Genomic DNA, 16,697 nt, shown 5'->3' on the forward strand with positions numbered 1-16,697 from the left:
ATCATAGCTCAGAATTAATGAAAACGTCTGAACAAGTAGACGCAGACTTTGAATTGGGTAAAGTAACTGCCGAATCTACTCGAAATGAGATAGAGCTGGTAAACGGTAAAGACGGAAATGGGAATTCAGAAGACGGTGACGTTGTTGGAAATTCAAGCCAGTCACCTGTCGACATGCAAACGATGTTGGCAGCGATAAATGAAATGCTAAAATCCGAAATGAATAAGATGAATAAGGAAATGAAGAAAGGGTTCGATGAAAATAAGGTAGAAATGATGGATTTGAGAAAAGAATTGGGTAATTCGGTGAACCGATTGACTGAGGACATGAGAAACATGAAATTGGAAATACAGGGTGAACTTAGGAGCGAGGTAAAAAGACTAGATAGTGTAATCCTGGAAGTTAAAAATGAAACTTCCCAATTGGAAAAACGTGTACGAGATGTAGAAGTAGTTTCACACTCGGTCCCAGGTAAGATTCAAAAATTAGATTCGCAGGTAAATTTGAACAAAGAGGCTCTCACAGAATTGAAAGTAAAAATGGACTCTGTAAGCGAGATCAACGAGAAAATACGGAGTCAGTTGACCGTGCTGCAGAATAAGTGCGATGAACAGTCGATCGGTAATATCAGTAGGCCACTAAACCCAGAGCCTACTGTAGGAACGGACACTTTCGTTAAGCAAGTTTCTGAACCGGCTTGTCCGCGTATTCCTTTGAGCACTATTTTGGAAGAGTCTACTTCCGAAGGAACTATCAAGTTACCAATGCCAGTGGTAAGCTCTTCCATAACGAATACAGTTGTAAATACACTTCCACAGTTTAGTACTGTAACCAGCACAGTACCCAGTTTAAATATTCCTCACTCGTCTCCATTTAAGTTAAATTTGCCGCTGAGTGGTCTGGCTCCCTCGTGGTCCGGAGGTTCGGCCGTGGGTGGTGTCGGATCGGATCGCGGGGCGTACCCTTCTGGGGTTGGTTGTGTCGTTTCTGCCGGGTATCCCTGGACGAGCGGTATTAGTACTACTCGTTCGGCTCAGTATCCTATTCCAACGCCTATATTCAATAATTACATGTCAGTACCGAATGTGCATGCACCCATGCAAACGTACATGAGTACTAAAGTGAAAATGGGAGACATTGATCGATTTCCTAAGTTCGATGGCAACACTTCATCTGGTATTCCAAAGACTTTTCTAAAACGATTGCAACAGTGTATGGATATGTATCCGTTCACTGATTACGAGAAATTACAAACTGCGGAGCGTTGTCTATCGTCGTATGCGGCTGCATGGATGCAGGCGAATCGGCACAGAATGCAAACGTACTCTGATTTTCTGGTGCTGTTTAAAGAGACTTATTGCAATGACCAGATTGAACGCGCACAGAAGAAAGCGTTGCAATCTACACGATACGATAAAACAAAGTATGCGTCGTTGCTCGATTTCTCCTGGAATATTATAGAACGCTATTATAGTATCACTAATGAACCAAGCAATGCCGAAATTATTGACATTGTAATTGGATGTCTTCCGCCCGAAGAATCCAGAGCCATTGCAGCTCACTTATGCCAGGATGTGAATGAACTCGTCGCACGAATCGGCGCGTTGTCCGGAGCGTCGCGATATGGACTCGATGATCGACCTCCCCCAAGGAAGTACTTTGCTAGGCATGTGAAAGGGAACAATCCTGTACGAACACACGTTAACACGAGCTGCCAGACTGACTTCCTGAGTTACACTCAGACAGGTTATAGATACCCTCGCGCCTTTGAGTCGGGACACCAGAATGGTGGACCGAGATGGTTTAACAGATATAGACCAATTTATCATCAGCCGTATAACAGGCCAAATTCTAATCAAAATGTTGATAACAGTGAGTATCGCGGAGCTGTTAACAGACGCGGTAATAGTAGACGTGGTAGAGGTGGATACACTAATACCATAGATCATAGGAACAACACTAGTAACAGTAATAATGCCCATGGTCGTCCAGAGAATGAGTTGCGAATAGTGACCCGCGATAATGACCAAGAGACAAGGGTCAAGACGTCAAACTAAAGCCGCAACCATCTTGTAAAATGGGGGAAGGTAGTTGCGGAGATTCAGTAGACCCCATTCAAAATTCCGAAATAGTCAAAATCCAAATGTCTAACAATAATTTAGACTTAGAACCAGACATAGATTTATTTCTGAAATTTGACATTAAATTTGTAGTAGAAGAAGAATCAAATGACTCTGAAGAAAACCGCTATTTTTCCACGTCCCCTGTAGTAAAAGGAACCATTGGAGGCTTACAATTAACTGCTACAATAGACACAGGAGCTGATCTCTGTTTAATGGATTGGGGAGTTTGGAAACAGTTGAAACAGCGTTTTCCGTCAGCGAAACTACGTCCGTACACTGGGTTGACTTTAGGTGCTTTCGCTGGCAAGGAAAAGTTCGCTGTTCAGGGAGTCCAGGTCTTTAACTTAAATATCCAAAATCATATTTTCGAAACTGCAATATTTGTCATTAAATATCTGAGAACAGATTTAATTCTAGGCTGTTCATTCCTAGATAGATATTCGGGAATAGTAGATAGAGAAAAGAAAGAGTTACGTTTAAAGGATAGTTGTGGGAAAGTAGTGGTAGTTTCTACTGATCAACCTAATATAATGTTAGTTAAAATTCCACAGGACGAGATTGCAGTCAGTATATCAGGGAGGCCTATGGAGGACCGGTCTTCCCTTGATCCCATTATTTTTTGTCAAGCTGCTCATGCCATAACTCCTTCGACTAGGGAGGTAGTTCAACAGACTGGTGTCATAGAACCAGCCCTGGATTCGGACTGCAATGTGTCGGAAACAGACATAGAACAGTACATAGGAACACGAGGGGATTTACCGGATCACATTCGCGAAGGTCTTCGCAAACTACTATTACAGTTCCGTGGGTTATTTTCTGAATATCCTCGCAGAGTTAACGCTCCACCGTACAAACTACAGTTAGTTGATAGCGAACCAGTTGTAGGTCCATATTATCCGGTGCCACAAGCACTCCAGGCTGAATTCGAAGCAGAGTTGAATAAATGGTTGCGTTTGGGGATTGCCAGGGAACAAATGTCACCTTATCGCAATCCAATCCATGTGGTAAGAAAAGCTTCAGGAGGTATTCGTCCGGTGCTGGATTTAAGAGCAACTAATGCCAAAATTATTACTCCTAGGGTTCAAGTTGAGCCGATAAACGAGCTTATGAGCCGGATTTCGCAGTCTAAATGGTTTTCTACCTTCGATGCATCCAGTGCGTATTACGGAATCAGTTTGCACAAGGATTCATACCCGTGCACGAGTTTTATTTATAAGGGAAGGCAATTTGTTTTGACGACTCTCCCTCAAGGTCTCAAAGCGTCACCAGCTATATTTCAACATGTCATGAACCAGTTTTTCAATGACGAAACTAGGCCCTATACTGTTTTATATCTCGATGACGTTTTGATAAAGTCATCTTCTCAAGAAGAACACTTGTATCATCTTGAGAAAACTTTCAACACCTTCAAAAATGCAAACTTTTCCTTGAATTTCAATAAATGTAAATTCTTCGTTACCGAAGTCCGTTTTTTAGGCCATATAGTAAGTGGGAGCACAGTGAAAGCCGACCCTCGTCACAATGAACCAATCCGTTGCTTTCCCGTTCCAAAAACAAGACGCATGCTACGTCAATACTTAGGGCTTGTGAACTGGAGGAGAAAGTTCATCCAAAACTTTTCTAGTCTTACTGAGAAATTATTTAATTTATTAAAGAAGGATCAAAAGTTTGTTTTCGATGCTGAAACTTTGGAAGCATTTTACAAAACTCGAGAGATACTTAGCAATCCACCGGCTCTAAGCCAACCAGATTTTTCTCTCCCATTTCATATACAAAGTGATGCTTGTCTCGAAAATTTGGCCGGACTATTAGCGCAATACTTACCTGGAGAGAGCGATCCTCGAGTCATAGGATACGCGAGCCGGAGAGTGAAACCACACGAATTATCTCTGTCAATTTTCCAACTTGAACTTCTAGCTGTGCTCTTCTTGTGTGAGCATTTCGAGCAGTACATTATGGGGAGAACCACATACGTGCACACAGATAATGCAGCTGTAACCCATGCATTTACTTTGAAAGGGTTGGAACCACGAACTACCCGAATTTTGCTCAAACTTCAAAAATTTGATCTGGTTTTCGAACACTGCCCAGGGGACAAGAATTTTGTAGCTGATACTTTGAGCCGTAACCCTCCAGAAGTAACATCCGAACCTGAAACGCATTATGTAAATTATCTGTCAAAAACGGAATGTTCAAACATAAATATAATTGACATTAGAAACAATCAGAAACGGGATGAATATTGTAAGAAGCTAAGACAACAATACGAAAATAATATGAATCTAGACCGAATTACTGTACACGAGGATCTATTATATATAAAACCGGTTAAATCCTATAAATGGCTTTTGGTAATACCTCAACAACATGTAGACACCATTGTAAAAATAATACATGATGTGGGTCATTTCGGAATTCAAAAGTGTTTTCAATTCAGCAGATCCCTGTTCTATTGGCGAAAACAGAAAACCAGTATCAAACAATATATTAATAATTGTGTACAATGTGCAAGAACAAAATTTGCAACTCGTACAATAGTAAAACAAACCTGTCATATTGAAGCTAGCTTTGCACACGAAAAGTTGGGCATTGACGTTGTTGGTAAACTTCCAACTAGCCAGGGATTTCGGTACATTTTGTCAATAATAGACATTTATTCTCGATTTGTTAGTTTTCTTCCCCTCCGAAATGCTCACGCAAAAGAGATAACTACTGTATTAGAACGTAGATATTTTCACTTAGTGCCTCATCCACAAGAATTCATCTCGGACAGAGGAGCACAGTTTATGTCTAAGCTGTGGAAAAATTACTGTGATAAACATAATATTATTCATAGACGTACTTCGAGTTACTCGCCTAACTCGAACGGCGTTACGGAACGCAGTCATAAAGAGCTCAACCGTTTGATCCGTTTGTGGTGTCATGATGATCAAACAAATTGGAGCAGGTACCTGGTGAAAATCCAAAATCTTTTAAATCATTCATATTGTTGCGCCATACAATGTGCTCCAGCCGAACGCTTTCTCAGTTTTTCTGCTGTGAATGCGTTCCGCAGGGCGTTTCCCTGGCCGAAAGACCTAGAACCCATCGAAAATAGTCGAAAGTTAATTCTGGTATCTAGTGATACAAATAAGAGTAACAATGAAATTTGCACTGGATTCACGTTAAAAGAAAAACAATTAGTCATGCTAAAAACTCACCCATTGTCATCTGTCGTAAAACATGAAGCTGCTAAATGGATGTTAGTATATACCGGCCCATACTTAGTCCACAAAATACTGAAAAATTGCGCTGTTCTACATACACTCAAAGGAGTAAGTATCGGCACTCATAATTTCCAGAATTTAAAATTATTCAATTGCACACAGGAGAAATACGAAGAATTGTTGAAAGACTACTCTAATTAATGCTATCATAAGACCACTGACCTACCAATACTAAGTAGCAATTTAGTATGCTTCACATTATCTTAATTCACGATCATGGTTATTTCCCTACTAGAGCTCAAATAATCGTAGTCGAATTTAGAAAAATTTGCTTTTTATCAAAATCAAATTTTTCTCGCGTCGAGGTGGAGAAATTGTAATAATCTAAAATATTATTACAATTATACATGTATTTTTCTATATTCCTGTTAAATTTTAATTTAAAATTAATTTATTTCCCTTTTTAAATTCTTTCTCCGCCACTGCTTCTTTAATGACCACGTTATTATACTCTCATCTCTTTAGGTTCGACATTAAAATTCCTATTTAAGTAAAATAAATGACTATAAACAAATAATATAAATCACGGGAAGGAAGGAAAATACTTAATAAAATCGGGACCATCTCATCCAATGAGATGCGCTAGAACGGTTTCCTGTAGTTCGCTCCCATCTCTAACTTGATTGTTATAGGTCCGATTGGCATTTTTTTTGCCTTGAAACCATTGGATGATAGTGTACAAAGACCGCTAAATCTGTGATGTTAGCGTCTTTTTCTTGAAGAACCTGTGTGAGCATAGGAGGGCCAACCGATGTAAGGAAAAATAAACAAACATATACATACAATTAGTGCTCCGTTTCAATAGGATTGGACAGACACGAATAACAGAGGTATGAAATAGTGAAATAAGCAGAAATCGAAACTAACAGAACAAACTAACAGCAGAAAGTAATACACAAAAGTGAACACAACAATAGTCATGTGGGCAGCCATGTTGCAGTAATTGGAATCGTAAATCCAGAATTTTCAATAGAAGAAAAATAAATAGTGAAACGTTATTATAGGTATCTTCATCCAATAAAATAACAGTATATCATTTCTTTTATGAAGCATATTGTTGTTCTTTTATCATGGCAGCCCCATGCAATTTCTGTGCCGTTATGAATAATAACATAATGTCAAGTTAAGTAAGGGTGGCCCACCAGGGTACAAAAATGTAGTTCTTTCGGCGAGGCATCTGCCAGAGATCCTTGACTGATCTCTGCAGATGTCTTAAACTTGTAATATGTGATTTTATAACCATTGTTATCAATATTCCCCTCCACTCGGTGTAGAAATTGACCATTGGATACTTTAATAGGCAAGAGTTCCACCGTAGTTAAGTATCACACCGGAAAATATATAATTGTTGATTTTAGTTAATGTATTGTGTGATTTAGTTGTAGTAAAGGTCAAGGTCAGGTTCATGATATGTAGTATTGATTAGAGCATTTAATCATTATTTATTTGTTTTGTTTAACCTCGTTTCTTTTAAATAATTTCAAGACTAAAATAATTATGCCGCGAGTGTTTTTCGATAATTTTCGTAAATTTAATTTAGTCCATGACATCCATATAGTGAAAATATACGTGTGAAAGTGCAAATTTTATTGTCAGGTGCAAGGGATGCATTATCGTTGTCTACTGTGTCGGCTAGGGTGCCATCTGTTACCCTTCGCCCCATGTTAGTGTTTTGTTTTAATAGAACAATTTTCATCAAACTTCTGCGGTGATTTCGATAAGTAGCTGCTGATATGCAGCTATACGCTTAAAAAAAAAAAAAAAAAAAAAAGTGGTCTTGGGTTATATTTAAATATGAAGTTTTAATCTTGATATGCTGTTGGTAATTTCATGTAGAAATTTAAATTCGTTATTAATTTAAGAAAGGGTAAGAAAGAGTATTATCCAGTTATTGCAAGCAAATCCAGTTATTTCAAGACGGCAGAAAAGAGAGTATGTTTTCGTATTGTAAATCTTAGCCATGTCACTTACCTGGCTAACATTTACTCACATTAAGAAAAAATATAAGAGTATACTTTCGTGGCGGTCTATAAGTGTAAAAGTAAATAAAGTCAAAATGTATTTGACCGTGTTGTGGCCGTAACGTAATGTAATACTAATATAAATAAATAAATATAAATATAAATGTTTTATCGACAAGTGAGAGACTCTCGGGCCCAACACCATTGATAATTTATAAGAATATTGATAAAGACCCCATGGTATTTTGAGTATAAGCCACGGTTAATGGAAGTACATGTGTAATGATGAGTGCGTGTGATATTTCGGCGTCTTGCGCTAACTGTATTTGTTGCTGACAAAATTGAATAATTCGGTACGCGTTGGGAAAGGAAGGTTATTTGGTTGAATTAGGTAAGAAGTTGCAGTGAAGGAAATTTAGACTTTAGGTAGAAACCAACAGCATGATAGTGAACTTTCTTAATGGAACAACTGACAATTGTTCAGATATAGTGTCAAAGTAGGTCTCATCAGTATATACACTTCATGTATATCGGATTTTTTTTTTTACCCTACCACTTTCTTTAGGCACAAGTGCATGATATCATCTCACTAATGCGGATGGTCAACTAAAACTGTTTTATGAAAGTTATGGTCTACACTTAAGTTTTATTCTCTGACGAACGGCAAAGAAATATTTTATCCCGAAGTCCAAACATTATTCCAAGCGGATGACTTGCGTGGTGTGTTTCTGGCGTGCAGTAGACAACGTGTTGTATGTATGTGTGTGTGTTGATTTGGGAGGATGCAAATTTGTTGCTTTTCTGCGATTTCGTTTTCGTACTTTCGGAATCTGTTAAATGCAAGGAGAAAATCGATAGAGATGATGTTCAAACTTTATTATTGACTTCCCACTACTTTAAGATAACACGCCGCTCCCTTTTTCCTCTTACGTTCTAGAAACGCGGCGCATGTCTGTAGCGAGCATGTCTTTGTGAGCTCATTTTGGGATTTTTTGGCAGTTTTCTTTCCCAAAATGTCGGAATTTTGAATTATTATTATTATTATTTCTTATTATTTTCTTAGATTGGAGTCAGTGCTTTACTATTTTCCTGTCTTCTACGGACATTTAAAACTACCACGATTTTTTGTTTATATAGAATATTTCAAAATTAAACAGGCAAACCCAACCTTCCGATGTAGTCGGCCGTAACCGACATGGACGTTTCTGGCAGATTACAGCGACTAGAGCGCGGGGAACCTAAGGGTAACGCCTAGGGTGCTTTCTCTTGGTTTTCCATGCTAGGACACAGCAATTCCAGCGGTCATGTCGGGACATTTCAATCCGCCCGATGTTTGGGGGCGGTATTCGTTCGGAGTTTATGAAATATTTTGGATATTTATCGAATGTTTAAATTTTTTTTTTTTAAGCGTGGGAAACTAACAATGTCCAGTTCTTACTTCTTCTTCATAGCCTGAAACTTATGCATGTGTTGATGATTAACGAGAACTACGAGTTGGGAAATTTTCTAAATTAATGCTAGCGATATTCTGGAGTAGGGGAAAATATATTTGGCATTTAAAATAGTTGCTGTCTTGGAAAAGGAAAAAAAAAAAAAAAAAAAAAAAGACTCGCAGTTTCGTTTACTCTCAACTAAGTAACTTTGCCTGAATTTATTTTGACTCCTGACTTTTTCTTCTTCTAAACTATCTTTTTATTTTAATATCCCCCCTATTTTCCCCAAATATGTTAATATATCTATATAAAAGTTTGAGCGTCAATTCGTAGTGGTTGTTAACTTTTTTTTTTTTCTTCTTTTTTTTTCCTGTTTATATATTGGTTTGTATTGTACACAATATACATATATTTATACTCAATGATTACGTTTCGGGCCTATCTGCTACCTTCTTCGGTCGTGTGTCTGGACTATGGCGAGCTGGGTTATTCAGTGGCAGATTAACATTTCAATACACTTTTTTTTTTTTTTTTTGTTTTCCTTTCCGGTTTCTTGCGATATAACTTAACTGACATCGTATTTCCTCGTCGAGCTGAGTGCAAATACCCATTCTGTGTAGGAAGAATCACAATATAAAACCTGATTTTGTTCTCTCCCCTCCTATTTGTTACGGTTGTCGATACATTTGAATGTATTTAGAGAAAATTATTGATCTTACAAATACTATGTTTTTTTTTATTTTTTACTCATTACCTAATTTTGAAGTAGCCTTGTTTTAACGATTTGTTCACCCAAAGTCATTTTGTAACATATATAATGAAGTAAAGCTTCCTAGCGCCACAGAGCATTCTATATAAATATGTTGTACGCAGTGGGAAGGGAGTTGAAAATAAAATTAAATTGTGATGTATTTATTATATGATTATAGGGAATGGTAACGTTACGATGAAAAATATATAATTAATTATTACGAAATGTTTGATATAAGTAAAGAAATGTAAAGTTAGCCCTGTATTTACCGATTCTACATGATTTTTGTCGAGTCCCGACCTACCAGTACATTGTTCGAATTGCCATCTGGGGTGCTAGCCATATTTTGTTTGACTTTTTTTTTTAAATATATATTTGCTGATTTTAATACAATTCATAGTACGATATTTGTGTATACGCATCATTCAATACTGTTAAAATTTTGTAAATTGGGTGAAGAGAAATAGTTATGCATCGACTTCTCAGTGAAATAGTGATTTCGAAAATCAGTGATGGCAAGTAATATAGTAACAGTATAAACCAAGCACTCAGGAATACCAAATTATAATTTTTTTTTCCTTTCAATTTAGTGAAATAAAAGTTAAGAAGCTGTCCCAAATATATATATCTAAGAATTTTGTGGTCGTTATGTTAAGTGGAAGCAGAAACATATTAGTTCATGAAGTTATAATTGATACTACAATCCACCATTTAAAATCCCTTATAATGACTAAATATGCTATTCCCGGATGAGACTTATGATTTCTGTGTGGAAAACTAATTTTCTTTAGGTATGATACGTCTAAATAAGTAAACCGATATGGTTCCTCCAAGCAGATCAGTTGGAGCGCTGATCAGAAGCAGGGACAATATATATATACTTATGAAAGTGTGCTGGGTACTCTTAGTGAAATTTTGAGCTACGATCTAATCGACATAGGACCCGATATAGATTTTTTTTTTAATCAAATGATTTAAGATTTAAGTGGATGTGAGCGAAGAGACTCAACGTTCTAATTACTTCTAACCTCTTCAAGAATTTTGTTTTATTTTATTATCTTTCGTTACTTTGCTAACTTGAAACCCTTTCAAGTATCTTAACGGAAGTGGTTCACTATTGGACGATTTATTATCAACCATATTTTTTTGTATAGTATCAATCGTAATGCCACACTAATAGTGGAGCTAAGAAGCAGATTTTGTTTTCTAGACGTGCTTATTAAATTTCACATACGCAAAAGCTACGAAACTTTCTAAAATGTGTAATATATCTATGTATATTAATTTCATTTATGTTTTAATAATTTGGTTACCGATGTGTTGGATACTTTAATAATCTCAAATGTAACACCGTTTTCTTAAAACTCATTAGTTAAATCTGTTTTACGAATGATAAGATTATAAAATCTTGCTTTCGAATTTTATTATATTCTGTTATACATTTTTTTTTCTTTTCTCCCAATCTTTTTCTGTATGTTAAAATGAATATTTCGTTTATTAAAATGTTTTGTGGAATTGAATTATTTGATTCAACATGTATTAGTAGTGAGTAGTACCTGACTTTTGACTGTAGTGTTTAGTATAATTTAGGAATATGTAATAAGATAGTTTTGGTGTGATACTAGTAATCTATGATAAGTCAACAGAATCACTTTAAACTTGGAAATCCATAAATATCAACATTTAATAGAGTTACCATCAAAAGCCTAATTAATAAAACATGAGGTGGTGCATCATCATGATAGAAGAAAATAATGAATACGGTAATTTAAGTTAACGGTACCATTTTATTAGGATTTCACTCTGAAATATGATTAGTACATTCATATCAATTCGCAGCTTACCAAGGAGGGTCTCGGTTCATATTCAATTATATGGCGTAATTGAATATGAATCGGCCTAGTTCCGATTTACTGTTAACTTCGACTTTCTGATACTACAAGCAAACAACAGCATGGAATTACCTTAGAAAAGGTAATTTCGTGTCATTCTTTTTTTTTTTTTTTTAAATTGAAAACCACTCGTCCTCATCCTCCGTTTTGGACACGGTCACATAACTAAAAGAAAATAAAATATAATTTCGGAAGTCCATTGCCTTTTAAAACTTTAATACCTTCATAAATCATTTAAATCCGTTAGGCTTATTACAATTGCCTTGGCGACCAATAAAACAATTTATAACCAGAATGTAGGAGGAGTAACGTAGTTGGGGGTTTCAAGTGACATATAATTGAATTAGGCAGGCAGCTAGTGACACCTGTTAGCTTAACCGTGTACTGTTAGGAATTAACATTACAGACTAGCATGTTTGTCGTATTATAAATAAGTCTTAAAAGTTTGTGAGTAGTTTGAAATTATTTTCTCTTGATCTGTAACATTTCAATGACGAATCTTAGAGAAAAAGAGAGGAACAGAAAAGAAAAGATAAACTTTCCTTCTCTCTTTGTTCCCCTCGTGGGAAAGGAAGCTTTCCCTGTAGAAAGAAGATGGAAGAAAGGACCCTCTCTCTCTCTCTTGACTCTTCTATCTCTTTCTTTTTTGACTTTCTCTTTCTCCTTTTCTTTCTTCTCTCTTTTTTCCCCCTTTTCTCTTCTTTCCGTGTTTGTCTCTCTCGAAGGGAAGAAGAAATGCGAAAAGATAAAAGAGTGGGGTACAAAGAAAAGAAGGAGAGATGGGGCCCTTCTATAAAGAAAGAAAGTATTTTTGAGTTATGGTTCCCTTTGTGATCAGCCATGCAATAGACATAATATTCAACATATGCATCAGAATATGACCATAATTCATCTATAAACGCATTTGTTTACTTCAAATTTTGGAAGCCTTTAATTAATTAATTTCTACAATTTAAAGGAATCATAATTAATGAAAAACAATGATTTAATTATGTTATCTAATAGATATATATGAGATTATATGTCTCAAAGTATTTTGTAGAAAATGTTGGTTACGGATTTTTCATTTATCTGTGGCTTGGGTCTAAAGGGTCGATGGCACTTTTTGGCAAAAATGAAATACTCTTCAATTTTAGCGTCTATAAATGGATGTTTTCTTGTGCAAGAAGGGCAAATGTCACCACGAAATAGTTTGGAATATATACCATTCATATTAACATTCGCTTTTTTTTTTTTTTGCATGATACAGTATATCTGCTCCGTGTTACTTTTTGGTACAGTTTTCTTTGTTGTGTTGATGGTTATTAAGATTCTAAAAGACATCTTCAAACTTTGGATCGATGTAGTTACCTTGCTTCATGTGCCTTACTTATAAGATGTGAAGTAATTTCGAAATTACTTAGAAATCTATCATTTGATAGAGAAAAGCTCATTAATATTTGGAAATCGATTTAGATCTACAGAGTGGCAGAAATTTAAAATATTTTAAAGTAGCTGAGGTAATTTTCCGACAACTAGTGGGTTAACTCATACCAGATCGTTGGTTGATTAGAAATACAGTACGTTTTCAATGAAACGTTAAAATAAATTGTTATTCTACTACTAAGACGCAACATGCGTTCAAGTGCCACTACAAATAACTAACTAACTAGCTCTACGGCCTATGGAACCCGCAGGTTCAATGCTGCGTTCACAAAAGCTTTACATTGACTTTTATCCTTAGATAGTTGGATCCAGTTTTTACTTTGTATTTCTATTTCTGCGAGATCCATCTTAATATTGTCCTCCCATCTGCGCCTAGGTCTTCCTAATGGTCGTTTTTCGATTGGATTTCTAGTTAAGACTTTGAAAGCGTTCCAACTTTTTTTTTTCTATTCTCGCTATATGATCTGTCCACTTGAACCTCCTAGACTTGACGACCCTACCAATGTTTGGTAAACGGTACAAATTATTCAGTTCCTCGTTGTGAAGTTTCTGCCATTCCCTATTCCCGTTCCTCTTGGGTCCGAATAATCGTCTCAGGATTTTATTCTCAAATATTTTCAGTCTATGTTCTTCCCGCAGAGTAAGCAAGAGTGTTTCGCAGCTATTATAGTTACTGTTTCATATAATTTAAAGTCCACATTCCTGGGCAGAATTCGCGACGACAAAAGATTTTGAACTGAATTTTAACATGTACAATAAACTGCATGCAAGTTTTGAATTGAATATTAAAACTATATAAAGGGTGTGTCTTATAAAGAACGGAACTTTTGAAATAACCGCCATTTTTGTTCTAGTAAGTTGGCAGCACTGCACTATAAGCTATTTTCATCTCTTGTCTTTATGGTTAGTAGTTACGGAGCGCCGTATAACGTATGAGTTCCACGGTATTTGCGAACAGTCTCTGCCCAACATTCACCTCATTTGTATGTTTTAACAATGACAACACACTGTTCCGTCGTGAAGCGTTCCATTCCTACCCGGACAGAAAACAGATGACAATCATGTGCTATTCAGCGCTCCGTGACTACTAAGCACAAAGACAACAGATGACGATCATGTGCTATTCGGCGCTCCGTGACTACTAAGCACAAAGACAACAGATGACGATCATGTGCTACTCGGTGCTCATGCCTAAATAGTAAGTAGTCTATGCAACTTGTTCTCGAACCCCTCTCGAAAAAAAATCACCGCACGCCACTGTTTCGTTCACATGTTTTAACTCTTGAATTTATTTTAGATTAACATGAAAAGTTTCTCATGTAGATCAAAGAACTGTAATACTTGTATTAAAATATTTATCCCTCTTTAAGTGCACTGCATTGTCTTTTGTATTTGCATTTTCATTCATTTTTATTTCTCTTTGTCTTGTAGGGTGTTACTACAACGGCAGATACTACGATTATGGAGAAACTAAAAAGATAAACTGTAACGAGTGGTAAGTTTATTACATTATAATCGTCAATCAATCGCTTTTCCTGAAGTCATACGTTGTATCTCTGTTCTTTTCACAGCATTCAAAAATCATTCAGTTCTAAATTAGAGATACGATCATCATCATCATAGTTATTTTGCCATTATTGGCATCTCACTTGAAGTAACTGAGAAGCTTCTATGCTCTCTGGTTTTCCGCTAACCTCTTCGTCTTTTTCACGTTCTGTTTCAATATCGTCCATTAATTGTAGTCTCCTTTTCCATCTCCCTCTCTTTCCTGCCACCATACCGTCTAGCACGTCGTTCATGATACAGTTCCTTCTTAGTCAATGTCCCAACCAGTTTGTCTTCCTCTTCTTAATAATATCTAAAAGTGTTCTTTTCTCCCCCACCATTTCTAACACCCTCTCATTCGTCTTCCGCTTGTCCCAACTAATACTCTCTATTCTGCTCCACACCCACATTTCGAAAGCTTCTAGTCTTTTTCTTTTTTCTTTTCTCTTTTTCTTTTTTCTTTCTTTTTCTTTTTCTTTTTTCTTTTTCTTTTCTTTTCTTTTTTTTTTTTTTTGCATAATGTCCATATTTCTGCCCCATTCAGTACAATACTCCACACGAAGCATTTTGGGTACGGTATAATAGTAGCACACAGTGGTAATTCTAGGGGCTAGCCCAGAGGAAAATCCCCCTTTCCTAGATATGAAATTCTTCTCCAGGGTTATATCTCAAATCGTACTCTATGTGAATTATCAGTGTTTTTGCGTAGTTAAATTTCAGTCGACAAACATTGAAAGTCTCTTTCCCCCAAGGGAAAATGTGAAATCAACACTACTTGCGCAATTGTTGTCCTGCTACCATTTTAATTTTAATTACCATTTTGCTCAAAGCTGACAAAAGCAAAATTTAGCGGGAAAGAATAAAATTATTGAATGATTTCATCTCATTAACGAATTTATGATTACTTTTTTTAAGTCTGTATTTTTAAACGAAACTTCGATTGCGAATCCGATCTCTAAGAATTGAATACTGAAACAAAGAAACTAACTAAATAAATAAATACTTGCAATTAAAGTTTATAACTGGGCAATTCTAATTTATTGACTTTTAATGATATAAAAAAAGCTGCCTAAACTGAATGTCAATGAAAATGGTGCCTGGAGGAAGAACAGTGCGTTCTCATTTGGTCAACCAGAAAAGAAAGATCCTAAATTTTGATACGGGTCTCCTGTCATCTCCAGGGTTGTTAGGCAATCCAGCTTGTCATTTAGATTGGTTGGGTTGTCTAACTTCAACCCTAAGAGTTCTTATCACTGCGAAATTAAAATACCGCTAATTTTACAGTAATTATGCAATATCTTCAACTAGATAAGAGATAATGAAAAAGTGGAACAAGAGCTCCCTAGACAATATTATTTTACATGAGATACCGTTATCACAACTGTCTTATCTCCTTTCGATTTCCAGTCATTTAGAAAATCGGCATTTATTTTCGCGTTTCTGAATGGCTGCCAACGGAAAGCTACTAGGGGACTCGTGATAACGGTACCTCATGCAAAATAATATTCTCTACAGGATCTTGTTCCAGATTTTGATTACCTTTTATCTATTTGATGATATCACATAGTTACTGTAAAATTAGCGGTATTTTAATTTCGCAGTGATAAGGCCTCTTAATGGTGATGTGACATGAGAAACAAGCGAATAATCACGAAAGAATTGGTGGAACAAGAATGTGGGAGGAAACGGGAGTACCCTTAGAAAACTCATTGTTACGAAGTTGTCCGCTACAAACTCAGGCGGTCTGGAATCGAACTACAGTCCCCTTGCGCTAGAGGTGAACGCTCTACTACTTAAAAAAAAAAAAACTTTCCGACTTTTATGATCTCATTCTCAGAAGCACACTTTTCATATCGTCAGCCTAATAACTCAGACCGCTTAACTACCACGGCGGTATCATTGTACCACAATGCTCTCAATTGATCTAATAGTTGTTTTCGAGACTGTTCATGTAGTGAGGAAATTTGAGCAGTCAACAATTATGACGTTATGAATTATGCACTCAGGTATATGGTCTGCAAAGGGAGACCTGGAAATTAGGGTTACTAAGCGTGCGCGCCGAAGTCGTGAGTGCTCCGGGGCACCGGCACCCAGAAGGTTTTTAGTTTGGACCCAAGTTTGAACTTGTTTCTCTTGCGTTTAAGTCAGCTGTGTTGCCGACTGAGCTAAAGGCAGCCCTGACTTATCCTTATAGTACCGGTATATTTTACTTTATCACAGCACAACTCTTTATGACAGTGTTCGTAAGAAGATTTTAACTAAACATAAATCAATCAAACATAAAGACTTCCTTGAAAACAT

General features: G+C 36.4%; 1 protein-coding gene across 6 annotated transcripts in view; it reads left to right on the plus strand.

Moving 5' to 3' along the window:
- Positions 1-16,697, plus strand: part of LOC145670229 (putative peptidase C1-like protein F26E4.3) — a 402,759-nt gene that overhangs the window by 368,907 nt on the left and 17,155 nt on the right. For all 6 annotated transcript variants that reach the window (XM_081738638.1, XM_081738656.1, XM_081738664.1 and 3 more), the window contains one exon: positions 14,283-14,346. In XM_081738638.1, the coding sequence (XP_081594764.1) occupies positions 14,283-14,346 (64 nt within the window). The remainder of the gene's footprint in view (positions 1-14,282; positions 14,347-16,697) is intronic.

This window comes from Thermobia domestica, chromosome 2 (assembly GCF_964235325.1).
Source record: "Thermobia domestica chromosome 2, izTheDome1.hap1.1, whole genome shotgun sequence".
NCBI lineage: Eukaryota > Metazoa > Arthropoda > Insecta > Zygentoma > Lepismatidae > Thermobia > Thermobia domestica.